The sequence below is a fragment of the Gorilla gorilla genome, chromosome 7, assembly GCF_029281585.2.
Source record: "Gorilla gorilla gorilla isolate KB3781 chromosome 7, NHGRI_mGorGor1-v2.1_pri, whole genome shotgun sequence".
Lineage (NCBI taxonomy): Eukaryota > Metazoa > Chordata > Mammalia > Primates > Hominidae > Gorilla > Gorilla gorilla.
Window position 1 is genome coordinate 15,613,750 of NC_073231.2, and position 26,954 is coordinate 15,640,703.

At 45.4% G+C, this 26,954-nt stretch overlaps 1 protein-coding gene across 4 annotated transcripts in view; it reads left to right on the plus strand.

The window, feature by feature from the left end:
- The window catches only part of PRAG1 (PEAK1 related, kinase-activating pseudokinase 1), a 112,315-nt gene extending 89,370 nt beyond the window's left edge, over positions 1 to 22,945 (plus strand). For all 4 annotated transcript variants that reach the window (XM_055349727.2, XM_055349728.2, XM_004046615.5 and 1 more), the window contains exons 5-6: positions 8,188 to 8,939; positions 17,335 to 22,945. In XM_055349727.2, the coding sequence (XP_055205702.2) occupies positions 8,188 to 8,939; positions 17,335 to 18,501 (1,919 nt within the window). In that variant the 3' untranslated portion in view covers positions 18,502 to 22,945. The remainder of the gene's footprint in view (positions 1 to 8,187; positions 8,940 to 17,334) is intronic.
- Positions 22,946 to 26,954: the final 4,009 nt, after the last annotated feature.

Genomic DNA, 26,954 nt, shown 5'->3' on the forward strand with positions numbered 1-26,954 from the left:
GGAGGGGTGTGAGTGCTCCAAAGAAAAAAACATTTATTTTTAAAAATTTTCTGTGGCCTGAGCTATAATATCACTGAAGTGAAGCTTCAACTTCATTTAAACCTTCCCCGTTAAACTGAATTTTAAATAATATATTATTGCTCCAATAAAGTTAATACTTTTTTTTATAAAAATTCAAACAACAGAGAAAGGAATAAAATGAAAAGTCAGTTTTCTGACTCCCCATCCCAGCTCCTACCATCACTTTTAAGATTTTTTTCTGTATCATCCCAAAAATGTGTATCCATATGTGAAATATAAAATTCAGTTCTACAGATTTTTGCACTTTATCTTGGGGCCTTTCAAATGAGAACCCCTAGGTCTGCCTCATTTTTTTGAAATTGCTGCTTATTTTTTCATTGTATGATTTGGTTATAAATCCCTCTCTTGCTGATGCATGTCTAGGTTGATTTAATTGCAAGACATTACAGTAAGACCCTGTGCCATACATTGGCATGATTTGGTGAGCAAATCTGTAAGATAAATCCTTAGAAGAAGTGGAACTGACATATCAAACTGTATGTATATTTTAAATAAATATTACCAAAGTATCCTCTAAAAATGTCAATTTACTTTTCCTTCACAGCATCTGAAAAGTGCCTTTTTTTTTTTGAGATAGAGTCTTGCTCTGTTGCCCAGGCTGGAGTGGCACAATCTCTGCTCACTGCAAGCCCCACCTCCAGGGTTCAAACAATTCTCCTGCCTCAGCGGCTAGGACTGCAGGCGCTCCACCATGCCCGGCTAATTTTTCTATTTTTAGTAGAGAAGAGTTTCGCCATGTTGGCCAGGCTGGTCTCAAACTCCTGACCTCAAGTGATCTGCTCACCTCAGCCTCCCAAAGTGCTAGAATTACAGGCATGAGCCACTGTGCCCGGCATGGAAAGTGCTTTGAATTAACTTTTAATTTTACTAACTCGGAAGAAAACCATTAATGATTATGTTATAACAGGAGATTGAAAGATCAGAATTCCAGGACCACATGTGAGCTGTAGGCAGGGCATTCGAGGTACTTAGAGCCTGTTTTCCAAAGTGAGACAGAGCTTTCTCTTCTTTCGCATGTAAATCACATTCACATCTTGATTATTGTTTCCTGGGATGATTAAGTGGTCTGGAGAGACTCCTCACAAATGCCACATTTTCCATCCAGTTGTAAAATGCTCATAACCTGCTTCCAGTTTCAGAACACGTTTATCTTCTTGAAAAAAGCAAAGGTTTCTTTTAAAGAAATGCTTTTTTTTTTTTTGAGATGGAGTCTCACTCGGTCACCAAGGCTGGAGTGCAGTGGTGCAGTCTCAGCTCATTGCAACCTCCACTTCCAGGCTCAAGTGGTTATTGTGCCTCAGCCTTCTGAGTAGCTGGGATTACAGGCACACACCACTATGCCCAGCTAATTTTTGTATTTTTAGTAGAGACAGGGTTTCACCATGTTGGCCCCTCAAACTCCAGACCTCAGGTGATCCGCCTGCCTCAGCTCACCAAAGTACTGGGATTGCAGGCATGAGTCACTGAGCCCGGCCTGCTTTGCTTTTTGTTTTTGTTTTTTCTTCTACATTTCATGTTGAGCCTGCTCTGACTGTGGAACCAAACAAGAGATTGCAAAACTTGCCTTCAGAGGAACAAGTCCATGTGAAGCCAAAGCATCCCTCTGCCCCACCCTTCATCCTCTCCGATGCAGGAATAGTTAATGGGGGTTGGCAGAAACCTGCATGACAGCCACTTCCTGGGTGATATTGGCAAGGTGCCTGTGCAGATGGCTTTAGTTTTCTCACCTCTCACATGAGAGAATTGCACTAGGACCCCAGGGCACAGGGTATGGGTGAGGTTTTCTCCATCCATATTCTACCTGCTTTACCTTACTCAAAGTTGGAGAATGGTCAAACACAAAAGCTAAAGGTTTGGGGAAACTTAGCTGGGACGCTGCCCTTTGCTTCTGCATTTGTTCTGACCCAGCTGCTATCACACAGCAGAGCTGTGCAAAGAAAGAGCCAAAACAGGACTGACCACTTCCTCTGTCAGCTCAGCTCTCATTTTGGCTGCAGAGAACAATGAAAGTGCCTATTAAAACCCAGCAAGAAGAGAGGACTCTATAATAAGGAAAACCTCAGAGTACCATGTTTGAACTTCTGGCCTGCATTTCTGCAGAGAGGTTAAGCTGTTCTTCCCAACCACTGAAATCCTGATTTCTCATCTCTGCTTTCTAAATATAATGACACCAAACTAGTGCACCTTCCCTTGGTCTTTTTAAGATCCCATCCAGTGCAGCATACGTGATATGTAGCTTCTCACTAGAAATACTTTCTCTTCCCTGAAGCACATTCCCTAAAGGCATAGAGCGTGTTGTACTCTATAGCCAGGAACTACCTTTATACGCAGAATTGGAAATTTGAAGGAAAACTTAGGACCTGGGGTTTGGAGCCCTCTGGCCCAATTAGCATGCAAAATTATTAAAAACCAACAAGTGAGGCAACTGAGACATAGGCCAAGGTCCCAGAAAAATGTTCTCCCCTCTCACCCCTTTTACATCCTTAATTGTAACGCAGAATTTGGAAACAGCAATCCAACACCAGCATCAAACCAGGATGTGTCTGAGTTAGTCTCTTGTCCCTTGGGATCCAAGTCTGGAGAATATCGGCTGTTGGCTAAAGTTGTGGAGGATTTTTTAGGCAGACTTTTCTGAACCAGTGGTTTGCCTGTGAACTCGGAACTATTTTAGGTGTCAGGGTATATTTGTTGCCTGTTATTTCCAGCTTGTCTAATCCAGAGTGTGGCAGCCGTTGCAAACAGTAAGAACATAGCTGCTGTGTTGCCTAAGGCCGTGTTTATGGAGAGATAGTTCCCCAGGTAAAAGTCAAGAGAATTAGCCAGAGGAGGTCTTTAGGAGTGCCTTTAGATTCCATAGAAGACAGCTACCATTTGCCATGTAGTGGAGAAATCAGTTTCATCTACAAGGGCTGCATGTTAGCATCTATTTCAAAGTATCCCCAAGAATATTAACACCTGAGAAACTATAGGATCCTCAGAGGCCTGGAGTGGCCTGGAGGTGGTGGGGTGGGGGTGGGGGCTCCGAGAGTGAATTCTGACCTCTCACCAGCTGTAATTCCACACCTGGAGAGCTTTAAGGATCCGTAAGCTCAGAGGAAGGATGCGTTAGGTTGGAATGCAGTATGCTTGTCATAGAACCAGGCATATCTTTTCTGAATACAAAAATCATAATAGACCGGGCACAGCAGCTCACACCTGGAATCCCAGCACTTTAGGAGTCCGAGGTGGGTGGATCACCTGAAGGTCAGAAGTTCAAGACCAGCCTGGCCAACATGGTGAAACCCCGTCTCTACTAAAAATACAAAAAATTAGCTGGGCGTGATAGTGGGTGCTTGTAATCCCAGCTACTTGGGAGGCTGATGCAGGAGAATCACTTGAACCCAGGAGGCAGAGTTTGCAGTGAGCCGAGATCCCACCATTACACTCCAGCCTGGGCAACAAGAGCAAAACTTCATCAAAAAAAAAAAATCGTAATATGTGTAGATAATGCCCAGTTAACCCTGTGAAGTCCACATTTCAGGGGAGCTATATTTCACCTGATGAGGTTTGTGTAGCTACAGGCCTTTACTTCTGCTGGGCAAGGGCGTGGATAGGGAATGTTTGGGTATGCAGTGCTAGCCTCTAATGAGTGTGTGTATAATGCAGCGAGTACTGAGTTTGGTGCCCCAAACTCATAGCATCTAAGAAACAAAGAAAAATTAATCAGTGCATGTGCTAATTCTTGAAGTTAAGCTTCTCTGCTAATACCTAGTACCCCTTGTCAGATTTACCCAAGTAGTGCTAGGGTGTAGATCTGATCAAAGTCACTGACTAACAGCTCCTACAGGAAAGCAAGAGAAAACAGAGGGAAGGACAAAATCACTTCCTTCCAGCTGCCTGAATACACGAAGGGTTTTTTTGTGCTGGGACCTACCATACAGTCTAAAGCAGAACCTCTTGGTTCTCTTTGGTCATCTAGGGAATTAGAAGTGTTACCCATTATGTTGCTAAAAGATCCCTGGTCTCCTCACAGATTGGAAAATGTACCAGTGGTAATTTGTGTGAACTAAACATAGAAGGAAGAACAATTGAACCAAGATAACGATCTGCCTAGAGCTATTTGATTTCAGGGGCAGCTTTGAGACAAAATGCATGTTCAGAGAGGTTGAAAATGGAGAGAGTAGCTGAAATTATAGACTATTAGTGCTGCAAGGGGCCTTCACAATGATGTCATCGGTCATTTTCTAAAGGAGGAAACTCAGGCAGGGCAGGCTGACAGCTGGTGAAGTGTTCTCTCCACTGCTCACCCTCAAATTGGAGCAGAAGCAGAAAGGGGCATACTGGTGGCATCAGGAGAGCCTTGTAGTAAAGACAAGGAAGACAAAACCAATAAACATGGAGAAATAAGCCTAAGGCTTAAAGAAGAGACTAACCAGGAAACTGATCTGTTATGAACCTCCCTAGCCGACTGCACTTGGGATGGGAAGGAATCCTGACTGTAGGCAGGTTGTCCTTGTCTCTGAGGGCACTGATGAAAGCATTGACCAGGGTTCTGATCACACCCCACTCCCATCCCCCAGCCTCAGCTTCTGTCGTGTTGATGATAAATTGAGAATCATACGCCTCGCTGGTGATGGTTTCTGCTGCCCAGAATGCAGAAAGTTCAGGAAGTGGATGTGTGCTCACGGCTCCCAGTCCTCCTGCTCATCAGGCTGGGAGTTTGGTGACTGAGGCTTACAGTCCTTTGAGAGCCTCATAAGTAGGTGGTTTTACCCTCCTTTTTATCCAGGAGGTGGCAACTGATCCTCCTCCTCCTGCTCTCAGCCTCTTCTGCTAGAGGGAGGAGGGAGAGGAAGTGAATCATCTGCCCTAGCCTCCATCTGTCCCCATTGCTTTCCTGGGGAGCGTGGGATGGGGAGACCTGTGGACTGCAGGATTTCAGCACCTGCTGAGATCACTGCCATCTAGATCTTCCCTCTTCTGGCTCGCTATTTCTTCTGCGCCCTTCATTCTGACTATTGGGGGGGAAATTCGTGGGCATGTAAAAGTGACTGGTCCAGACTGCACCACCACTGCTTGATTTATTATTAACTTGAGCCCTCCTGGAAGGGGTATAAATCACTCACTCAGCCTTGCTGCCAGGGGCCCCGCCTATCATTAGCAAATGGGAAGGACAACTCCCTATGATCTTGATAAACCACAGGGAAACAAGGATTGCTTACTACAGATGGGGAAGTGGGCAAGGGGAGCTTAAGAAACATGGTGCTCCCTCTTGAATTTCATTTTCACTTGTGACAGTCTCACTCTATAGCCCAGGTGGGAGTGCGGTGGCACAGTCTCCGCTCACTGCAATTTCTGACTCCTAGGTTCAAGTGATCCTCTCCCCTCAGCCTCCTGAGTAGCTGGGATTATAGGCGCGCACCACCACGCCCAGCTAATTTATGTATCTTTTGTAGAGTTGGGGGTTCGCCATTTTGCCCAGGCTGGTCTTGAACTCCTGAGCTCAAGTGATCCTCCCGCCCTGGCCTCCCAAAGTGCTGGGATTACAGGCATAAGCCACCGTGCCCAGCCCCTGTTGAGTCTTATGATAGATGATAGAGCCAAGGAGGATATTGGTGCAGGGACCCCATAGTCTTGCTCAGCTCCCCAGGGCTTTTCTTTGCATGAACCCATTGGTTCTCAGCTCCTATGTTCAACAGGTTGCATGCACTGAGTTTGTCCTCCCGTCAGCGTTGCATTCAAGGTTGTGCCCTGCTGTCGCTCACTAATGCTGCCTCGGTCACTGAGGCTGGGGCATGAATGTCAGCCCATGGCCATCCATCTTGCTCCCTAGAGAGACCCTCCTCCCTGTGGAGCAGCAGAAATAAAGAGACCCAGTCTTGATCTATGTGGCTTGCAACTGGTGTTTGAGCCTCAGGGATCTATTCTGTTCCCTCTTGGGTTGGAGAAAGCAGAGAAGGGCTCAGTGTGAGTTAGAAGGTTATTAACTGTTCAGGAGCAGCCCTAGAAATGTCCTGTGCACCTGAGTGAGGTGACACAAGACTCATAATTTGCTTCCTTTGGGGCCTTCTACCCCTTGTCTGCTCCTATGCTTTTGTTCTGCTTTTTTTTGTTGTTTTCTGGTCCCACTGCCAAGGTGTGGAAAGGCATAGAGACACTCCATGCTCTTCCCTTAGGGTGATGTGGCATGGAGAACTCAATGAGGGGTACACATCCTAAGTACACATTTCCTTAGGGCTGCAACCCATCATTATTATTATTATTATTATTATTATTATTATTAGATGAAGTTTCACTCTGTCACCCAGGCTGAGTGTAGTGGCACAATCTTGGCTCACTACAACCTCCATCTCCCGGGCTCAAGTGATTCTCCTGCCTCAGACTCCTTAGTCGGTGGGATTATAGGCACGCACAACCACCCCCAGCTAATTTTTGTATTTTTAGTAGATACGGGATTTCACCATGTTGGCCAGGCTGGTCTCAAACTCCTTAGCTCAAGTGATCCATCCACCTCAGCCCCCCAAAGTGCTGGGATTACAGGTGTGAGCCACCACACCCAGTCTGCAAGCCATATTTCTTTCATATTTTAACCCTCAAGATAATAGGATGCATTTTACCAACTATGAATGTGATTTATTATTTCTTTTATCCCCCTAAAAGCTGTTATTAAAATAGCAGTTAACACCTTAGAGCTGTTCTGAGAATATAGGAAATGAGTATTATTTCAGTTTGCCCTTTGCTCTAATAGTGTATATCTCTTTTATATATACATATATATATATATATATATTTTCTTTTACTTAAACTCTTCTTTCATTGTGAAGCCAATATTTTATACCTTGATGCCAAGAGTGAGGTCAGCCCTCACCTTTGTAGAGACTGCACCTTCATCTCACCATTTTGTATGCTACCTAGTAAGGTTTTCTGATTATCCCTATGCCCTGCAGACACCTGTAACCCTGAGTGAGCCTTGGCCCAGGCAGACTCTTTATCCATATGCACCACTCCGGAAACTGTGGGGCCTTGAAAAGACTCACTTTTCTTTAAGATCCATTTCCTCATTTCTAAAATCATTACCTTCCTGCCTTCTAAAATCTCTGGGCCTGCCTTGCCCACTAAGCCAGCAGGGTATATGGGAAAACTCCAGGGACTGCATACTAAAAACGGAGAATTTTTTTTTTTTTGAGATGGAGTCTCATTCTTGTTTCCCAGGCTAGATTGCAGTGGTGCAATCTCAGCTCACTGCAACCTCCTCCTACAACGTTCAAGTGATTCTCCTGTCTCAGCCTCCCAAGTAGCTGGGATTACAGACGCCTGGCACCACGCCCAGCTAATTTTTGTATTTTTAATACAGATGGGGTTTTGCCATGTTGGCCAGGCTGATCTCAAACTCCTGACCTCAGGTGATCCGCCCACCTCGGCTTCCCAAAGTGCTGGGATTACAAGCATGAGCCACCGCACCCAGCCAAAAGGGAGAATTTTACCATTGGCCAGTTACACCCTCTATAAACCTGACTTTTAAAAAATTCCACTCAAACCACACATGTTCGGGTTTGTTATTGCTGTTGCAGCATTGTTTGCAAAATATTGGAAACAATTTAAGTGTCCATCAAAAAGGGATGGTTAAATTATGATACTTGCATATGGTGATATATTATGGTAAGACTGTTTAAAATAATTAAATAGATCTGCATATTTGATTTAAAAATCTCTCCAAGATGTGAAAGAAAAGCATTATTCCAAACAGTAGCCACTGTTTGCTGTTTTCTGTGTAATTTGTGTGTGTGTGTGTGTGTGTGTGTGTGTGCGCGTGCACGCTTGCACGCATGCATTTGTTTGGATTGTTGGAGGGATGCATGAAACACTACTGACAGTGGTTTCCTCTGATAAGAGAGCTGAGTACTGAGGGACAGGGTAGGAGGAAGACTTAATTGTCAGTCTATACCTTTTTTGCATTTTGATTTTTTCCATTGTGCATATATTGTCTATTAGAGAAATAGAAAAGAAGTAACATAAAATTAATTGCTCTGACCAAATAAATAAATAAATAAAGGGAAAAAAGTCTGCAGGACCCTGGAATTGAGTGGCATTGGCCTTGGTCTTATGGTTTCTGTCTCTCCTCTTCAGGTCCCTCGTCTGAGCTGGCTCACTCGCCCACCAACAGCGGGAAGAAGCTCTTTGCTCCCGTTCCGTTTCCTTCAGGCTCCACTGAGGATGTGTCCCCCAGTGGCCCCCTGCAGCCCCCTCCACTCCCCCAGAAAAAGATAGTGAGCCGGGCAGCCTCTTCACCGGATGGCTTCTTCTGGACCCAAGGCTCCCCCAAGCCCCGCACAGCAAGCCCCAAGCTGAACCTAAGCCACTCAGAAACCAACGTCCACGACGAATCTCACTTTAGCTATTCGTTGAGCCCCGGGAACCGCCACCATCCTGTCTTCTCCTCTACTGATCCTCTGGAGAAAGCTTTCAAAGGCAGTGGCCACTGGCTTCCGGCAGCAGGGCTGGCGGGCAACAGAGGCGGCTGCGGGAGCCCTGGCCTCCAGTGCAAAGGGGCCCCCTCCGCCTCATCCTCCCAGCTGAGCGTGTCCAGTCAAGCCTCCACCGGGAGCACCCAGCTTCAGCTGCACGGTCTCCTGAGCAACATCAGCAGCAAGGAGGGCACCTATGCCAAGCTGGGGGGACTCTACACCCAGTCCCTGGCCCGCCTTGTAGCCAAATGTGAGGACCTCTTCATGGGCGGCCAGAAAAAGGAGCTCCACTTCAATGAGAATAACTGGTCACTCTTCAAGCTGACTTGTAACAAGCCCTGCTGTGACTCGGGGGATGCCATTTATTACTGTGCCACCTGCTCTGAGGACCCCGGCAGCACCTATGCTGTGAAAGTAGGTACCACTCCCTCCTTGCATTCTGCTGTGCCACTGGCTGGTGCTGGCTTGGGCAGAACTATGGCCTGAGCAAGTCATTTCACCTGTCTGGGCATTAGGAGGGGAGTTGATTCCTAAGCATTCTTTTTTTTTTTGTAAGATAAGAGTCTCACTTTGTCGCCCAGGCTGGAGTGCAGTGGCACAATCTTGGCTCACTACAGCCTCCGCCTCCCATTTTAAAGCGATTCTCCTGCCTCATCCTCCTGAGTAGCTGGGATTATCTGTGTGCACCACCGTGCCCAGCTAATTTTTGTATTTTTAGTAGAAATGGGGTTTTGCCATATTGGCCAGGCTGGTCTTAAACTCCTGACCTCAGATGATCCACCCACCTCGGCCTCCCAAAATGCTGGGATTACAGGTGTGAGCCACCACCCCTGACCCCTAAGCATTCTTTTAACACTTAGTGCTCAGCAGCTTCACTCTCTCTCTGCCCCAGGACATGGTGCAATGAGATTTGTAGTATGAATATAAGACACATTCTGTGCTTTAGCTGAGTTAAGAAAACAGTTGCCTTTTAGTGCAACAGAGAGTTTATTCATTTATTGAGCAGGTTTTTATTGAGTGTCTACTATAGGCCAGGTACTTTGCCACAATCTGAGTATGTAGGTGTGAATATAAGCTTCCTTATAGAGCTATGATGTAGTGAGGGAGATGGATAATGAGGTCATTCTTCTAATGTTAGATCCAGAAGGAGCATTCGACCTAGGAATCATCTTGAACAATAATAGTAATAATATCATTTGTGTGAGCATTCACTCTACAACTAGACTCTTACCTCTAATCCTAACAGTAATCCTACAGGTTAGGTAGGTTTTACAGATGGAGGATCTGAGGCTCAAAGTGGTTAAGTAATTTGCCCATAGCTAGTTGGTGGCTGAAATGGATTTGAGCTCTTGTGTGTCTGTCTCCAAAGCCTAAGTTATGTCCCTACCATTTAAGATAAATGAAGTTCAGAGACATTAAGTGACTAGCTCAAGTCAGCACAGCTCTTCAACCTTTGATGCTGGATCAGGCCTCTTGCTACCCGCACTGCATTGCACTGTCAGAGTGCAGCTCTGTGTGAGCTAGTTGAGCCATCTGCACCCATTTGGGCCACTGGGGTCTCTACCATGAACTCCAGTCCTTCCTGTGGCCCTATTTCTCATCTTCTTTTGCTGTTCCTTGATTACCTATTGAGACCCTGGCCCTTCTATAAATGTGGGCTTTTATTGGGAGTCAGGAGGGAGACCCTGAGCTGTCTTCTCTCATCACCTGCCCTAAGACATCCCTTTTTTTTCCAGTTAGAAAAGTGCAAAGAATAAGCTAATTTGAAATGGCCTTGGTGGGGTAGCTTGCTTACCAACAATTTTTAAAAATAATATTGCTAACATTTTAAAAATAATATTAAATAATATTTAAGTAATATTATTACTATTAATAATATTCAGTATATATAAATAATATATAGTAGTTATAATTAATAGTAGTAATAATACTAATATTCAGTATATATTATTTATAATTATTTATTATTTATGTATACTGAATATTATTAATAGTAGTAGTAATAGTATTATTATAAATAATATATACTGAATAATATTATTCAGTATCAAGAGACAGCTGACCTTTCTGTTTTTAGGAGGAAAAAGCCTGGTGGAAGACACTGAATTCCTCTTGTCCATGGTATAGAAAGTGAGGTGACCCTTCTGCAAGAAGTAAGGGGCCCTTGGGACAAACTTTTTTTTTTTAATTATTATTAATGTATTTATTTAGAGACAGAGTCTCACTCTGTTGCCCAGGCTGGAGTACGTGGTGTGATCTCGGCTCACTGCAACCTGCACTCCTGGGTTCAAGCGATTCTCCTGCGTCAGTCTCCTGAGTAACTGGGACTACAGGCGCCGCCCCCTCACCACGCCTGGCTAATTTTTGTATTTTTAGCAGAGATGGGGTTTCACCATATTGGCCAGGCTGGTCTCGAACTCCTGACCTTGTGATCCACCTGCCTCGGCCTCCGAAAGTGCTGGGATTACAGACATGAGCCACCGTGCCCCACCACAGTTTTGTTTTTCACAAACATAAATAATTGTGCTGTGCAGCTTGGATTCTAGGGCCCCATATATTACTGCAGAATTAGCCGTATTCTCTAGTAAACAACACAAAAGAAATTTAACTTTCCTTAAGAATGTTAAAAACAAGTGTTGCTCCTTATTTCATTAGAAACAGAAGCCACACAGAAACCAAAAGATAAGCCTTAGCCCTCTAAACAGGAGCCGCAGGGGTTTCCTATTTGACTTTCCTGGAGACGTGGTAGCTCAAGGACCGTCTCTGTGCCACGTGAAAAAGGAAAGTTGGAGACTAGCATCCAGTATGCAGAGGATGGTAAGTCTTGGAACAACGTTACCAGGAACAATATTAATTTGCAAATGTGCCTGGCCTGGTCATTGGGGGGGCGGGCCGTGGGGGCCCTGGAGCATCATTTCGCACGGGCAGCTGTTCCACTTCATTAGCTCTCCAGTCTAGACGAAATACAGTCATCTGGGGATCCGCAGGAGGGGGAGTGGGTCTCCCTTCCCAGCCAGCGAGCTGCCTGTCTGAGGCTGAGCGCATTTTATCTGCACATGTTAAAGAGGGAGCCGGCATTGAAGGCAGACGGAGCCTCGTTTGCGGTCACGGAGTCCTAGTTAACAATAGGCTCACACCTGCTCCTTGCTGATGCTGGAACCTACTACTTTGGGCTCAGCGCCCTGCAGAAGTGAGGAGATAAAGCTGGTTCTTGTAGCTCCACCGCATGAATAGGTGACAGGAAAAAAAAAAAAATCATTAGTTGTGTGTGCGTTTTCGAAGCAGTTTCATTTCTCAGCCATCTAGACAGAATTCTAGTTTGGTAATTAGGGCCCCGTTTTAAGCTGCTGGGCCTTTTTTATTTAACAGACATGATTTAGCCCAGACTTTCGCCCTTGAATGAGGCCCTGACTCCAAAGTTTAAATGAGTCCTGGCTCAGCAAAACGTTTGAAACTTGAGCTAAACCAAGAGTCTATGTAAAGTTCTAGAGCTAAAAGTCCGAGTGCAGGGCCCCCTGAAAATGAAATGAGGGTGGGAGCAGGGAGTAGGGAGATGGAGATGGAGAAAAAGCCAGTCCCTCCCCCACCGCCCCTTCCCCCACCCAGTGCTGTAGAATGATCTCCGGCGCGGGCCCACCGCTCACTCACAGGGCTAGTTAGCATGCGCCCAACGCAGCCCTCTCCGTTGCTGGGCTTTGAGGAAGCTGCGGGTCTTGCCAAAGGCCCAGTGCACTGATTTTGAAATGCATCCAGCCCAGTTGCCATTTACTCTGCTCCTTCATTTACATCTCTGTGCAAAATGTCAGCAGCCTGACTGGAGCTCCAGGCCTCAAGTGTTTGCTGGGCCCAGGCTTTTCATACCCCTGAGAAAAAGGAGCCTTGGAAACTCTTCCCAGGCCCCTGGGCAGCTGTGCTCTTCGGGTTTGCACAATACCTGCAGGCCAGCTCTGGATGCCTCCGCATCACCAGAGGGCTACAGCCGAGATGGCAAGAGCAGTCACCATAGCAACCTTCCCCATTGTGCTTGCCCTGGGCTGGGCCTGGCGCTGAGAGCCATGCCTGCATCATTTCATCTGATCCTCACAATGGCCCTACGAGGAAGGACTATCCCTGCCCCTGTCATTCAGAGGAGAAAACATGCTTTGAGATAAATACCGTCCATCTTCATTATTTATGGATTCTGTATTTGCAAAATCATCTACCCGCTCAAATTTATGTGTAATTCCAAAATCAATACTCGAAGCGCTTTCCAGTGATTTCTGGATACATGTAAGGCAAGGAAAAATTTGAGTCACCTGATGTTTAGTTCTCACGATGCTAATAAAGACATACCTGAGACTGGGTAATTTACAAGGGAAAGAGATTTAATTGACTCACAGTTCAGCATGGCTGGGGAAGCCTCAGGAAACTTACAATCATGGTGGAAGGGGAAGCAAACACGTCCTTCTTCACATGGTGGCAGCAAGGAGAAGCCAAGCAAAAGGGGCAAAAGCAGCCAGGTGCAGTGGCTCATGCCTGTAATTCCAGCACTTTGGGAGGCCAAGGCAGGTAGATCACGAGGTCAGGAGTTCAAGACCAGCCTGGCCAATATGGTGAAACCTCATCTCTACTAAAAAATAAAAAATACAAAAATTAGCCAGGTGTGGTGGTAGGCACCTGTATTCCCAGCCACTCGGGAGGCTGAGGCAGGAGAATCACTTGAAGCCAGGAGGTGGAGATTGCAGTGAGCCAAGATGTGCCACTGCACTCCAGCCTGGGCAACAGAGCAAGACTCTATCTCAAAAAAAAAAGGGAGGGAAAAGAAAGCCCCTTATAAAGCCATCAGATCTCATGAAAACTCACTCACTATCATGAGAACATCACCAGGTTCCTCCCACCACACGTGGGGATTATGAGAACTACAAGATGAGATTCGTTTGGGGACACAGCCAAACCATATCACCCAATGTGCATGTTTCCAGCTGAAGGGGAATGAGGCGACAGTCTCCCATCTTGTTTCAGCGCTCATCCTGGAAGCCAGGGTTATTTTTTGCAGTCTATTTAGTGTCTTGTTTTTCACATTTGTGTGCTTTTTGTTTGTCAATGAAAAGAGTCCAACTCTGTAAAATATTAGAAGAGATTTATTCTGAGCCAAATATAAGTCACCTATGGCCCATGACACAGCCCTCAGGAGATCCTGAGACCATGTTCCCAAAGTGGTCAGGCCACAACTTGGTTTTGTACATTTTAGGAAGACACAGTTATCAATCAATACATGTATGATGTACGTTGAAGTTGAGGGGGCCGGGGGAGCTTCTAAGTCGTCGGTGGATTCAAAGATTTTCTGATTGGCACTTGGTTGAGAGAGTTATTATCAATAGAAAGGAATGTCTGGATTATGAGAAGGGGTTATGGAGACCAAGGCTTTATCATGCAGACGAAGCCTCCAGGTAGCAGGCTTCAGTGAGAACACATTGTAAATATTTTTATCAGACTTGAAGAGACTGCCCTATCAGTAATCCCAACAGGGAGGAGGGTAGCATGAGGCATGTCCAGCTCCCCGTTCCCATCATGGCCTGAACTCATTTTTCTATGTTCACTTTGGAATGCCCTTGACTGAGAGGAGGGGTCCATTTCAGATGGTTGGAGGGCCTTAGAATTTTATTTTTGGGTTTACATGTTGGTGATTTTGCTGTTTAAAATGGCCCAAGCTGGATCACCTGAGGTCAGGAGTTCGAGACCACGGTGGCCAACATGGTGAAACCCTGTCTCTACTAAAAATACAAAAAATTAGTCGAGTGTGGTGGCAGGCACCTGTAATCCCAGCTACTCAGGAGGCTGAGGCAGAAGAATCACTTGAACCCGGGAGGCAGACATTGCAGTGAGCCGAGATCGTGCCACTGCACTCCAGCCTGGGCGACAGAGAGACTCCATCTCAAAAAAAAAAAAAAAAACAAAAAAAAACTATATATATATAAAAAATGGCCCAAGCATAGGGCTGAAGTGCTGTCTAGTGTTCCTAACCACCACAAGGCTGGGATGTGCCTCATGGGTAAAAACATATGTGTTAGATAAGCTTTTTTCAGGGATGAGCTCTAGTGCTGTTGCCCGTGAGTTCCTCTTAATGACTCAACAAGGTATGTTAAACAAGGTATCTCTAAACAGAAGCATACATGAAACAAGGTTGAATACTGGTGGGTTAATGAAAATATTGTGACCAGAGGTTCCCAGGAAACTTACCTTGTATTTCCCCTAGGAACAATGGTTCACTATTCACTAATTCAGTGTTTATGGTTTCTTCACAGAACATAACTCCTGCAAATAATGAAAATCCCCTGTAACTTGCCAAAGGTTACAGAGCTAATACTTAAACCCAGGCCTTTTTTCACTCCAGAGCCCATGCTTTTGACCTCTGCAACACTTCTCGGTTGTATAGTCCTGAGCAAATAATTTAACTTCTGGAAGCCCCAGTTTCCTCCTCTGTAATAGCATCTTCCTCCTTGGATTTAATGAGATTGAATGAGATGCTGCATGGAATCCTCACAGTTGGCACAGTCCTTGCACATGCAAGAGCCCAATCTGTATCTGTTAGGGGTGAGATAATAACAGTGATGTCTTCCCATATCTCCACTGACAACACAGCGTATATGCAAGATGCTTTCTTTGAGGACTTCCCCCACCACCATTGCTGCAAATTTCCTTTAGTTGAATAGTGCTCCAGAAGCCTGCCATTTAAAAACCAAGTGCAGGCCAGGCACCGTGGTTCACACTAGTAATCCCAGCACTTGGGAGGCCGAGGTGGGGGGATCACTTGAGCCCAGGAGTTCACGACCAGCCTGGGCAACATGGCAAAACCTTGTCTGTACAAAAATTCCAAAATTACTTGGACATAGTGGTGCGCACCTCTAGTCCCAGCTACTCGGGAGGCTGAGGTGGGAGGATTGCTTAAACCTGGGAGGTCAAAGCTGCAGTGAGCTGTGATTGCACCACTGCACTCCAGCCTGTCTCAAAAAGTAAAATACAAAAACCGAGTAGAGTTGGGTAGTCCGGAATAAGAAAGAGCCTGAACAATGCCTTTTAGACATGTATTTCAAAATCATTTTTGTTAGTGTAATAGGAAGCAATGTCTGGGGTAAATGTCTTTCCCTTTTATTACCATTCTGCTTTTATAATAGACAGATTACTAAATTAATGTGTTACCCACCATTCCCGACAATTAGCTTTAAAAACATCTCTTGGAGGCTGAGCTCTTGTATGCCAGGTTTCATGCTGAGAAGGTTTGTACAGCTGCAATATAAATAAATATAAATAAATGAAAAGGTGCTTGCAATAGAACTTCTAAAAGTATCGCCTGTAAGCATTGAGGTACTTCAAAAACACTGCTTCATCATCATTCCAACGCTGCAGCCTGAAGGCAGGGTTATTCTGGGAGTGTTTGCAGGATAACATTTTATAGGTAGATGTGAGATGCCTTTCTTCTCACATCTGATCTTTGTCTTTCTACATTACACATTGATCTTTGTCTTTCTACAAAGCCTGGGTGAGGTTGCATAATAATATTCGAGAGAGGAGACTTCAGTCCCTTTCAGGGTAATGACAGGGAGATTGAGGCCTGACAGGGCCATTACGGCTGGTTCAAGACTCTCTAGTTGAGTGGCAGCCAGATGAGGACTAGGATTGGTAGAGATCCCCAGGTGGCTGGCACTGCCATTTGTACAAGAAGAAATGGAGGAGGCGAGAAAGACAGAGTTGTGTGGATCCCCAGCTATGCTTCCCACAGGGAAGCTTGAGACCTTCCATCTTGTTTTTCCTACCTTCATCTCAGATGGTGCCCTGGGGTTCCTCTGAGGGTTCCTTCTGGTTCCTTCTTCCTTGGAGAGCTTTCTGGTTTCTTTCAGCTGCTGTGACTCACCTTGAAGGAAAAGTATGTGGGAAGTGAGGCTGCTTTCTTATAAACACTGTTTGCCTTCTTGAGAATTTGTCCACGCTGTGCGCAGAGGGATGTCTTCCTACCAATACCTGCCGACCACACTGTGTGTTGCTCGGCAGGGACCCCACTGACTGGGTCATATGGTCATTTTATGTTTAACTTTTTAAGAAATTGACAAACTGCTCCAAAGGGTCTGCCCCATTTTGCATTCCCATCAGCAGTGTCTGAGGGTTCCCATTTCTGCTCATCCTCATAGACACTTGGAATTGTCTTTTATTAGAACGCATTCTAGTGGGCGTGAACTGATAGCTCACTGTGGTTTTGATTTGCACTTGCCTGATGAATAATGATGTCCAACATCTTTTCACATGCTTGTGGCCATTTACAATTTTTTTTGGTGAATTACCTATTCATATCTCTTGCCCACGTTTGTTTGTTTGTTTGTTTGTTTGTTTGTTCCTCCATGCCATGATTCTGTATCCTTTTTTAATTGGGCTCTTTGTCTTATTGAGTTGTAAAAGAGTGTTTTTTAATACAAATTCCAGAAACAAGTCCTTTATTAGATACATTTTGGCAGATATTTTCTCCCAGTCTATTACTTGTCTTTCCACTTTCTTAATGGTGTCTTTTGAAGCACAAAAGTTTAGAACTTTGAGGTTAAGTTTGTGATTTTTCTTTTCTTTTGTGAACGATGCTATTGGTGTGATATTTAAGAAATCTTTGCCCAACCCAAGGCCTCAAAGATTCTGTCCCATGTTTTCTTCTAGCATGTGTATGGATTGCTCTTACCCTTAAGCCTATGTGGATAGGCTTATTGCACGTAGATACTCAAATGTTTCCACACTCTTTGCTGGGCAGAACCATGGGCCCCACTCTTGATTTCACTTCTTCTCCCCACAGATCTGCAAAACCCCTGAGCCCAAAACAGTCTCCTACTGCAGCCCGTCCGTGCCCGTGCACTTTAACATCCAGCAGGACTGCGGCCACTTCGTCGCCTCGGTGCCGTCCAGCATGCTCAGCTCCCCCGAAGCGCCCAAGGACCCTGTGCCTGCCCTGCCCGCACACCCCCCTGCCCAGGAGCAGGACTGCGTGGTGGTCATCACCCGAGAGGTGCCACATCAGACCGCCTCCGACTTCGTGCGGGACTCGGCGGTCAGCCACCAGGCGGAGCCCGAGGCGTACGAGCGGCGCGTGTGCTTCCTGCTTCTGCAACTCTGCAACGGGCTGGAGCACCTGAAGGAGCACGGGATCATCCACCGGGACCTGTGCCTGGAGAACCTGCTGCTGGTGCACTGCACCCTCCAGGCCGGCCCCGGGCCCGCCCCCGCCCCCGCCCCCGCCCCGGCTCCCGCCCCCGCTCCCGCCCCCGCCGCCGCCGCGCCTCCCTGCTCCTCTGCCGCCCCGCCTGCAGGTGGCACTCTCAGCCCCGCAGCCGGCCCCGCCTCCCCGGAAGGGCCCCGGGAGAAGCAGCTGCCCCGGCTCATCATCAGCAACTTTTTGAAGGCCAAGCAGAAGCCGGGCGGCACCCCAAACCTGCAGCAGAAGAAGAGCCAGGCCCGGCTGGCTCCCGAGATCGTGTCTGCTTCCCAGTACCGCAAGTTCGATGAGTTCCAGACAGGCATCCTCATCTACGAGCTGCTGCACCAACCCAACCCGTTCGAGGTGCGCGCCCAGCTGCGGGAGCGAGACTACCGGCAGGAGGACCTGCCGCCGCTGCCCGCGCTGTCCCTCTACTCACCCGGCCTGCAGCAGCTGGCACATCTGCTACTGGAGGCCGACCCCATCAAGCGTATCCGCATCGGGGAGGCCAAGCGCGTGCTGCAGTGCCTGCTGTGGGGGCCTCGGCGCGAGCTGGTGCAGCAGCCGGGCACCTCGGAGGAGGCGCTGTGCGGCACGCTGCACAACTGGATCGACATGAAGCGGGCCCTGATGATGATGAAGTTTGCGGAGAAGGCGGTGGATCGCAGGCGGGGCGTGGAGCTGGAGGACTGGCTTTGCTGCCAGTACCTGGCGTCTGCGGAGCCCGGGGCCCTCTTACAGTCGCTGAAGCTCCTGCAGCTTTTGTGAGCCAAGCCCCAGCCTGCACTGTCGCTGCCCCTTCCCTGCCTAACCCTTTCCTGTCTTGCCTTGGAAGCACCCATGTCTCCCTGGGAAATGGTACAGATGACTGGTATACCTGGATGTAAAATATATAAATATATATATAGAAAATACATATACCATATATAAATATGAAAGACTAAGGATGCTGTTGCCCGTCCACACTCGTCTCCTCTCTGCACTAAGTCCTCCCTGTTTTCTTCTGTAATTATACACATTTCCAGTTCCATGCAACGTCCTGAGGACAGTTCTGTGAACAGAATGCAGCCTGGACACTGGCCTCAATACCTTGTTTAGGATTTCTTCACCCTTTTGTCAAATTGTTATTTAAAGAAAAAAAAAAAAGAAGAAAATTCCATTAAAATTTTTTTTGGTTGAGTCATGAGCAAAGCTCTTTATCCTTAAGTGCCTGAGTGTATTAATATGTTTGGTGGGTAAAACGGAGCTGTCTTTGGTCTTAACGCTTTTCAGGAGTTAGAGCAGCAGTCTGCAAAGGACCAGGCAAGTGGGTACCAATTAATCTTCCCTGTTTCTCTTCCCACCTGGCAGCCTTCTGGAACGAATCCAGACACAGCCGCTGTGATCCCAGTGGTTTGGAATTCAAACCCATTTCCAGTTTGCTAAAGCTGGTTGCCATTTGTATCATTCAGAGACGTGCCTGAAAACGGAGTCCACCCCAGATGGCTCAGATGAAAAGAACTTAAGGGGACCACTTAGCTAGGTGTGATCAGGGTTATGAGAGCAAAGGGTGACAAGGCCAAAAGCAAGGGCCAGAACAGCAGGACAGGGGAACTTACAGGAGGTATTCGCGCTGAGATGTCTACAGCCGGAGATGGGAGTCTCTGTTTCCCATCTGTCATCTCCAACCTAATAGGATGCCAGACAGCAAGGGACCTTGGGTGATGCAGTCTGGAGGACCAGCCTCCCGGGGCAGGGAGGAGGGAGAGAATGCATGGGACGCCAGGTGGCAAACGGCCCACTGTTCCTACCGTACTAGATACTGGCAGGGCAAGCATAGAATTCAGGTGTTTCAACTCCCAGGCCAGTACTCCCTCTGCTGTTCGGGCCTCCTTCAAGTCTCCTTTTCTAAAACCTCATTTAACGCACCCATTGGCACCTACAAGTTACTGGAGTCAATATTTGTTACTACGCCTTTAAAAACACACAAGGAAAATTAGGAGGCATCAGATCTTTCCTCGTCAAAACTAGACACAGGCACGAAAGTCAAAAATTACCTATTTGAAGAGAAATAGCCCCAAGACTCTTGTATTTCTACCTAATGGGTAATCTTCCAACTACAGGACTAATTGATTTCTAAAACCTTGTGAATAACTCTGGACAAATTAAAACAAATACAAAGATCTGAATGGATGTTTTAGAAACCTGGGGATGCACTTAGCAGGAAGGATAGGGAACTCTCCCAGGTCCTCTTCTGCATATTAATTTCAATCCTTTTGTGAGTTCCACCTTCCAGCCCCTGACTACATGTAAACACATTCATCTTTCCATGCATCGGTGGTGAAGACAGCACCTGGGGCGCATTTGTAATTTCAATTGTTTCCTGAGCATTGAGGAAAGAACTGAAGCAAAACCAGCTCCCAACTCATTTGTACAAGAGAAGGAGTCTGCAAATGTGGAAATCATATTTCTCCCCAGGACCTATCTGTTTCGGGGGGGCATTATTTGCCAGTTCTTTCTTTGTCCCTCGGAATTTTCCAGGCAAACCCTCTGCCATCAATTTGATGTCTTTTGCTTTTTTGTCCTTTTTCACTTCAAGTAAATAAACAATGGAGAGGGAGGAGCAAATATTCTGACAGGGGAATGCAGTGCCATTAGAAAATAAGGCCCGGCGTGGTGGCTCATGCCTGTAATCCCAGCACTTTGGGAGGCCAAGACAGGTCAATCACCTAAGGTCAGGAGCTTGAGACCAGCCTGGCCAACATGGAGAAACCCTGTCTCTACTAAAAATACAAAAATTAGGTGGGTGTGCATGCCTGTAATCCCAGCTACTCAGGAGGCTGAAGCAGGAGAATCACTTGAACCCAGGACGTGGAGGTTACGGTGAGCCAAGATCATACCACTGCACTCCAGCCTGGGTAACAGAGTGAGACTCTATCAAAAAAAAGAAGAAAGAGAAGAAAAGAAAAGAAAGAAAAAGAAAGACAGGAAAAAAGAGAGAGAGAAAGAAAGAGAAAAAAAAGAAAGGGAAAGAAAGAAAGAAGGAGAGAGAAAGAAAGAAAGAAAGAAATGTCTTAGGAGCCACATTTTTAATTCCTGAATTAATTGTAACTTTTTTATACCACCCACTTCAGAAAAAAAAATGAGGTTGTAAAAACTGTTCTAAGAACCAACATGAACCAAAAAATAAAGGATAAAGAAAAAACAATAGCAATAAATTCTGTATGAGAGGAATAAGAGCAATTAAACATAAAACTTACTTCTGAGCTGTCCACCAACCTATAAAAAGAAAACTGGTTGCAGAATTCTTTGTGGTGTGCAATTTTAGGAAACAGTTCGTCAGAAGGAAGAAATTTTTGCCCAGTGCTTGGTTCTGAAGGAAATTTGTCAAGGATTCTTTGTTTGAAGACATTGAATAATGCCCCAATAGCAGTTTTAAAAAGAAATAAAAAAAGAATTTTTTGAACATAGGTGTCATGAGCGATGCCAGGTTAAAAATAACCAGGTCCACACATGCTTGTGTCTTTCCACAATGTCAGGCTTTTATTGTTGCTAATTCAGTCACAAAAGCCAGAGGCTACATGGAGTTCCCAAGGAAGCAATTCTCTTTAGTACCTCCTGTTCTCTTGGTAGTCAGAGCCTCAGGCACACAGGCTTGAGCCACTCCAGAAGTCAGTCAATATGGGAAACCATACATAATAGTATGCTTAATCAATATACATATATTACAGATTAAACATTCCACAATAAACAAAGTAGCATTGAACATGAAGAGGAGAAAGAGATAGAAAGGTTAAGGAACCAGTCCAGTGGGAGCAGGTCAGTCTTGCAAGGAAGAGTGTTTGAGGTGGCAGAAGCAGATGCCAAGTTCTTGTCATGAGTGACTGCAAGACAGTATCAGTTAAAACAGCCCCATTTCGAGCTGCTGAAGGCCTGACATTTTAAAGTCACAGAGTCCTCTGGTGAGAACTGATCTTGGACCAGTGTGCTTGTTTGTGTCTTTATCTGATTGGATGCAATCTTTATCTTTTTTATTTATTAAACAAAACATCTTATCCTTGTTGGCAAAGTGCCCTCTGAAACATAAAATGAAGTCTTATTCTAAGATGGAGTTTGTTATATCAAGGGTACTCTATACGATAGGGCATTTTTTTATCGCTACCATTGGTGAAGTTTAAATATGGAGTGTTAAAATCTAGTTTCCTCAAGTTCTCTGGAAATGATTGCCACTCATTCCTCTCCATGGGTTGGCCTTTTCCATAAATGATTAGTCATGTGGCTGTAAATATTAGGTTTAGCAAACAACTTCAGTCGCACTAAATTCAGAGGTTCAATATAACTGGCTTTTTGTTACTTCAAAATACACCTAGGCTGCATGGCTTTATCTCACAGAAGACTCTAGCATGAAATCCATTATGCCCAGAAACAATAGTTTGTTCTGCAGGACTGAGGTTCAGAAATAATCAGGGACTTTTGTACGAGGACAGTTGCAGGATCTGGCAATGTAATACTCCTGTTATCAGTGAGTTCATCTCCCATTTTTCATGGCTCTAAACCCAACTACTGGTATTTAAATCTCCAGTTTTTCTTCTCTCCCACTGAGTCAAGTCATCCCCATTATGTTTTCCACATATGTAATTTTTGTTGTTTGTAAGCCATTCTCATTTTCATGCCAAGATGTGGAATCGTTTTTCTTCTAATTTTTTTAATGTAGGCATTACAAAGCCTCATATCTAAATAGTTATATCCTTGCCAGAAGCCAGATAAGCGCTTTAGGGATTATTTATTTATCTTAACATATGGCTCAGATCTGAAAAGACTGGTTTTGGGGAGCTGTAGTTACCACTTTATATAACACTTCATGGTTTCCAAGAGCTTAGAGCTGAAAAAACTCTTTTGAGATGTGCGCGTGTACATAAAATAATTATAAAGATTTTCTAAAAGGAAGACACATGTTACTTTAGTGAGTTCTAAATTTGCTCTTAAAATACAGTCAATAAATGAAGCAGCCCTTTTCTGCTCTGTTGAATATCTGAAAACCTTTGGAGATCTAAAGATTAGCTTACCAAATCCCACTAAAAATAGTAGATTTGTAACATAAAACCAACTTGCCATTTTTAAGAGACGGTGATGTGAATGGAATTTATTTATTAGAAATCAAAGTTTAACCCAGCTGATGTCATTGTTGAAAAAAAAGAAACTAAAAGCAAGAATAAAATGGTTGGAACAAGTACCATGGGATGACTGTCTTGACAAATTACCCTTTCTTTCTTTTTTCCAGTGCTAATTAATGCAGGCAATGGGGCAACCTCCCTGTAAAAGATGTCCTAGGAGGAGGAATTGCACCCCGAGAAAGTGGTCGGGAGGTAGCCCGATGGACTCTAAGGTTCCAGAAAAAGAGTCCAAATTCACTCAAAAGTGATATTGTTGTTTTAGGGGACTCTGGGGTTGGGCCAGAACATCTGTGACCAATGTGGATCCTTACCAGATCCAGGATACTCAGTCTTGTCTGATCTGGATCTTTTCTCCCAGAAGTTGACTACATCCATGCCAAGCTTATGGAACTGGGGAAGGAAGGTCAAGTTCACTCGAGATTTTTCTGCATGTCAACAGGCTGAGTTTGTATTGCATTATCCCTGGGGAGTTTGAACATAGACATTGATCACATGTTCTAAATGTTAGATTCAAATATTTCCAGCTCCTATACCAGAGGTGATTACAGCTATTTCCTAAAAAAATACTGCCCTAGACACCAGATGGGCTGAGATTGTTAAGATGTTAATGCACTGTAACAAACTTAAAGGTTACTCTGCAGACTTCTGCTTTACTGCCTTATTAGGGCAAAGCAGACATGGAGACAGGTTGAGGGAATTGAATGTGGAGATCTAAGGAGAGAAGACAAGGCGGGAATTGAGAACACAAGATTCGAAGGCAAACTACCTGCTCTATTCGGTTGGTGCAAAAGTTATTGTGGCCTTTGCCATTACTTTTTAATTAATTTTAATGCAAAAACAGCAATAGCCTTTGCACCAATTTAATATCATATGCATGGATCCAGCCCCGTTGACTTTCCACAATCCTGCAAGGGTAATCATGCCTTCACTCCTTTACTAGGATTACACAGACATTTGTATGTCTATTCTTTTCTCAAAGTTTTCCAGGAATGAGGAAGCTGTAACTATTTCCTCTTTTCTAGATTGTGTAGAGTTCAATTTCAGAACTTACAGCAGATTCCTTAAAAAGTCAGAAAGACTTTAACAATTGAGCCTTTTATTTAAACCCTTTATTTACTGGCCATTCCCACCACCACAATGACATAAGCAAGTTCTGGTTTTCCTAGAAGAGAAACGGATTTTCTTTTTCCTACCCCTCAGCTTTGTTGGTTTTATTTATTTGAGTAGGCAAGCCCTAACATGGCACTCAAAGATAAAACTATCCAACAGGTATACTCAGGGCTGGGCACAGTGGCTCACGCCTGTAACAGCATTTTGGAAGGCCAAAGCTATAATCCCAACACTTTGGGAGGCCAAGAATTGCTTGACGTTGGAGACCAGCCCGGGGCAATATTGGGAGACTCTGTCTCTACAAAAAAATAAAAAACAAAAAAATTAGCCAGGCATGGTGGCACACACCTGTAGTCCTAGCTACTCACCTCCAGTGAGGTGAGAGGATCACTGGATCCCGAATGATCAAAGCTGCAGTGAGCTAGGATGGTGCTACTGTACTCCAGCTTGGGCAACAGAGAGACAGAGAGACGCTGTCTAAAAAAAAAAAAAAAAAAAAAAAAAAAAAAAAAAGGATGCTCAGAGCACTCAGAGCAGGTATCAATCCTCCATGCTTTCTCCTCCATGCCATTTTCCCCTCCTTTCCCCTGTGAGCACCCACCCGCTGTGGTCACCAAACTCACCAATTTCTGCTTGATCTTTCCTGTGTTTGTTCACAAATGAGCAGATACAAGTATATCCTTCTTTCTTACACAGAAGTTACCATGCCTGAGATGCCAGAGCGCTTTGCTTTCCTCACTTAGCAGTATGTCAACAAGAACTTTCTTTCTTTTCTTTGTTTTTTTTTTTTTTTGACACAGAGTTTTGCTCTTCTTGCCCAGGCTGGAGTGCAATGATGCAATCTCCGCTCACTGCAACCCCCTTCTCTGGGGTTCAGGCAATTGTCCTACCTCAGCCTCCGGGGTTCAAGCAATTGTCCTGCCTCAGTCTCCCGAGTAGCTGAGATTACAGGCATGTGCCACCACACCCGGCATATTTTGTATTTTTAGTAGACATGGGGTTTCTCCATGTTGGTCAGGCTGGTCTCGAGCTCCCAACCTCAGGTGATCTGCCCGCCTCAGCCACCCAAAGTACTGGGATTACAGGTGTGAGCCACCGTGCCCAGCCGGAACTTTCTTAAAGAGAAGTGACTTGATTTCTCCCCTGAGTCAGGGAATTGACAGGTTTCATCACCTTTTCCCCAGGCATTAAAACATCATTTGCACTGCTTGGAGAGCATTAACTCATCAAAAATTTAATGCTCTCTTATTGGTATTGCTCCTTGTTTTTGGTCTTAGGACAACTCATTTAATTTCCATTGGGAGATACACACTCTTTTTCTTCCCAGATGGAAATCCTGAGGCTTGCTCTAAAATGCAGTTAACATTGGCAGCAGAGCCCTGAGTTAACGATAAAATTCACCCTCAGGCCCTTACTAGTCCCTGGAGTGACTCTGCTAGTCTTTGCACTTGCAACTCAACACTTCTTTGACAAGCTCTGCATTGGTCCCTTGTGGCAAACCCAACCTGGTGCCTATGGCCGGTTCTCCAAGGAAAATGCTTCAGGATGATCTTTCAGAGATTGTGTTTAAGGAAGAGCAAGGTTGTGCTACTCTGTGCCTTGGCTTTTCTCTGCCTCCAGTGTGGTCATTTCTTTCCATGACTTTAGAGAGCTGCAATGTAAGCAACAAGGACTCCACTCATTGAAATCGTTCATGGAACTTGGAGTCAGCTCTTGAACAATAGAAGCCTGATGCTGTTAGTCTTGGCTGAGTACAACATGAGTCATGTGCTGTTTCAAGTACCCAACTGAACATGGGTAGAAAGAAGGGGCTCCCTGGGTGACAGCCAGTGGAACAATTCCATGTGGAGATAGGTTTGGGGGAATGAGGTGGGGTGGGGGCTGCGCTCCCAGCACAGGAAGCAGACAAGGGTGCAGATCAGCGCGCCTTCCCGGCCAGTGCCGACTGTGCCCTGCAGCCGGGGTTGGCAGCCACCTCCCAACTATGAGTCACACATTTGATCGCAGCGTTCATCCTGCAGACAGGCCTCACTGGAACCAGCTGCTGGGCCCTGGCTTATTACCCAACAACCCCCTTTGTTTCGTCTCTGAAAAGGCAACAGTTCATTGGAGAAAGAGTCAAAATGAAGAAAACCAAGGGCAATGTTAAATGGCTATGTCAGTCATTTATTCCTTTGGTAGGATATTCACTTCTATTTTTTTTTTCTGAGATAGAGCCTTGCTCCATTGCCGAGATGGAGTGCAGTGGTATGATCATAGCTCACTGCAGCCTTGACTTCCTGGGCTCAAGTGATCCTCCGACTTCAGCCTTCCAAGTAGCTGGGGCTACATGTTCATGCCACCATACCAGACTAATTTTTTGTAGAGATGGGGGGTCTCACTAAGTTGCCCAGGCTGGTCCAGAACTCCTGGTTTCAAGCCATCCTCCCACCTCCATCACCCAAAGTGCTGGGATTGGAGGTGTGAGCCACCACATCCAGCCCAAGATAACCATTTCTAAACAACACCTGCCACAGGTGCTCTGATAAAACGGCTTTTTTTACTGGGGCACAGCCCTCTGGTAGCAGTTTGATGGAGGGTGGAATCATGACCTTCAGTTTGACAGGCCTGGTGAGATCTGGAGTGTTTCCCTTGTGGTAACTCTAAAGTTATTGGGAAGGGAAAGAAATAATGCAGGAGACAGATAGTGAATATTCCTGCAATGATGTTAAGAGCATAATACAAGCCCTGATAATGGCCACAGCTGGGCTCTGCGGGGTATCTGTGTTTCTGTAAATGGACACTACTCAGTTTAGCAAACAGAAAGTGGCATTACATCCGGGTCCTCTGTCTCATTTTCATTCACAGATCCTTGTGGGCTGAGCACTGAGAAAGGAATTCATTAATGCCGCTGACCTGTCATTCAAAGACTCCCTGGGTTGCTTGAACAGAAGATTTTAGTTTGGTGTCTGATGACAA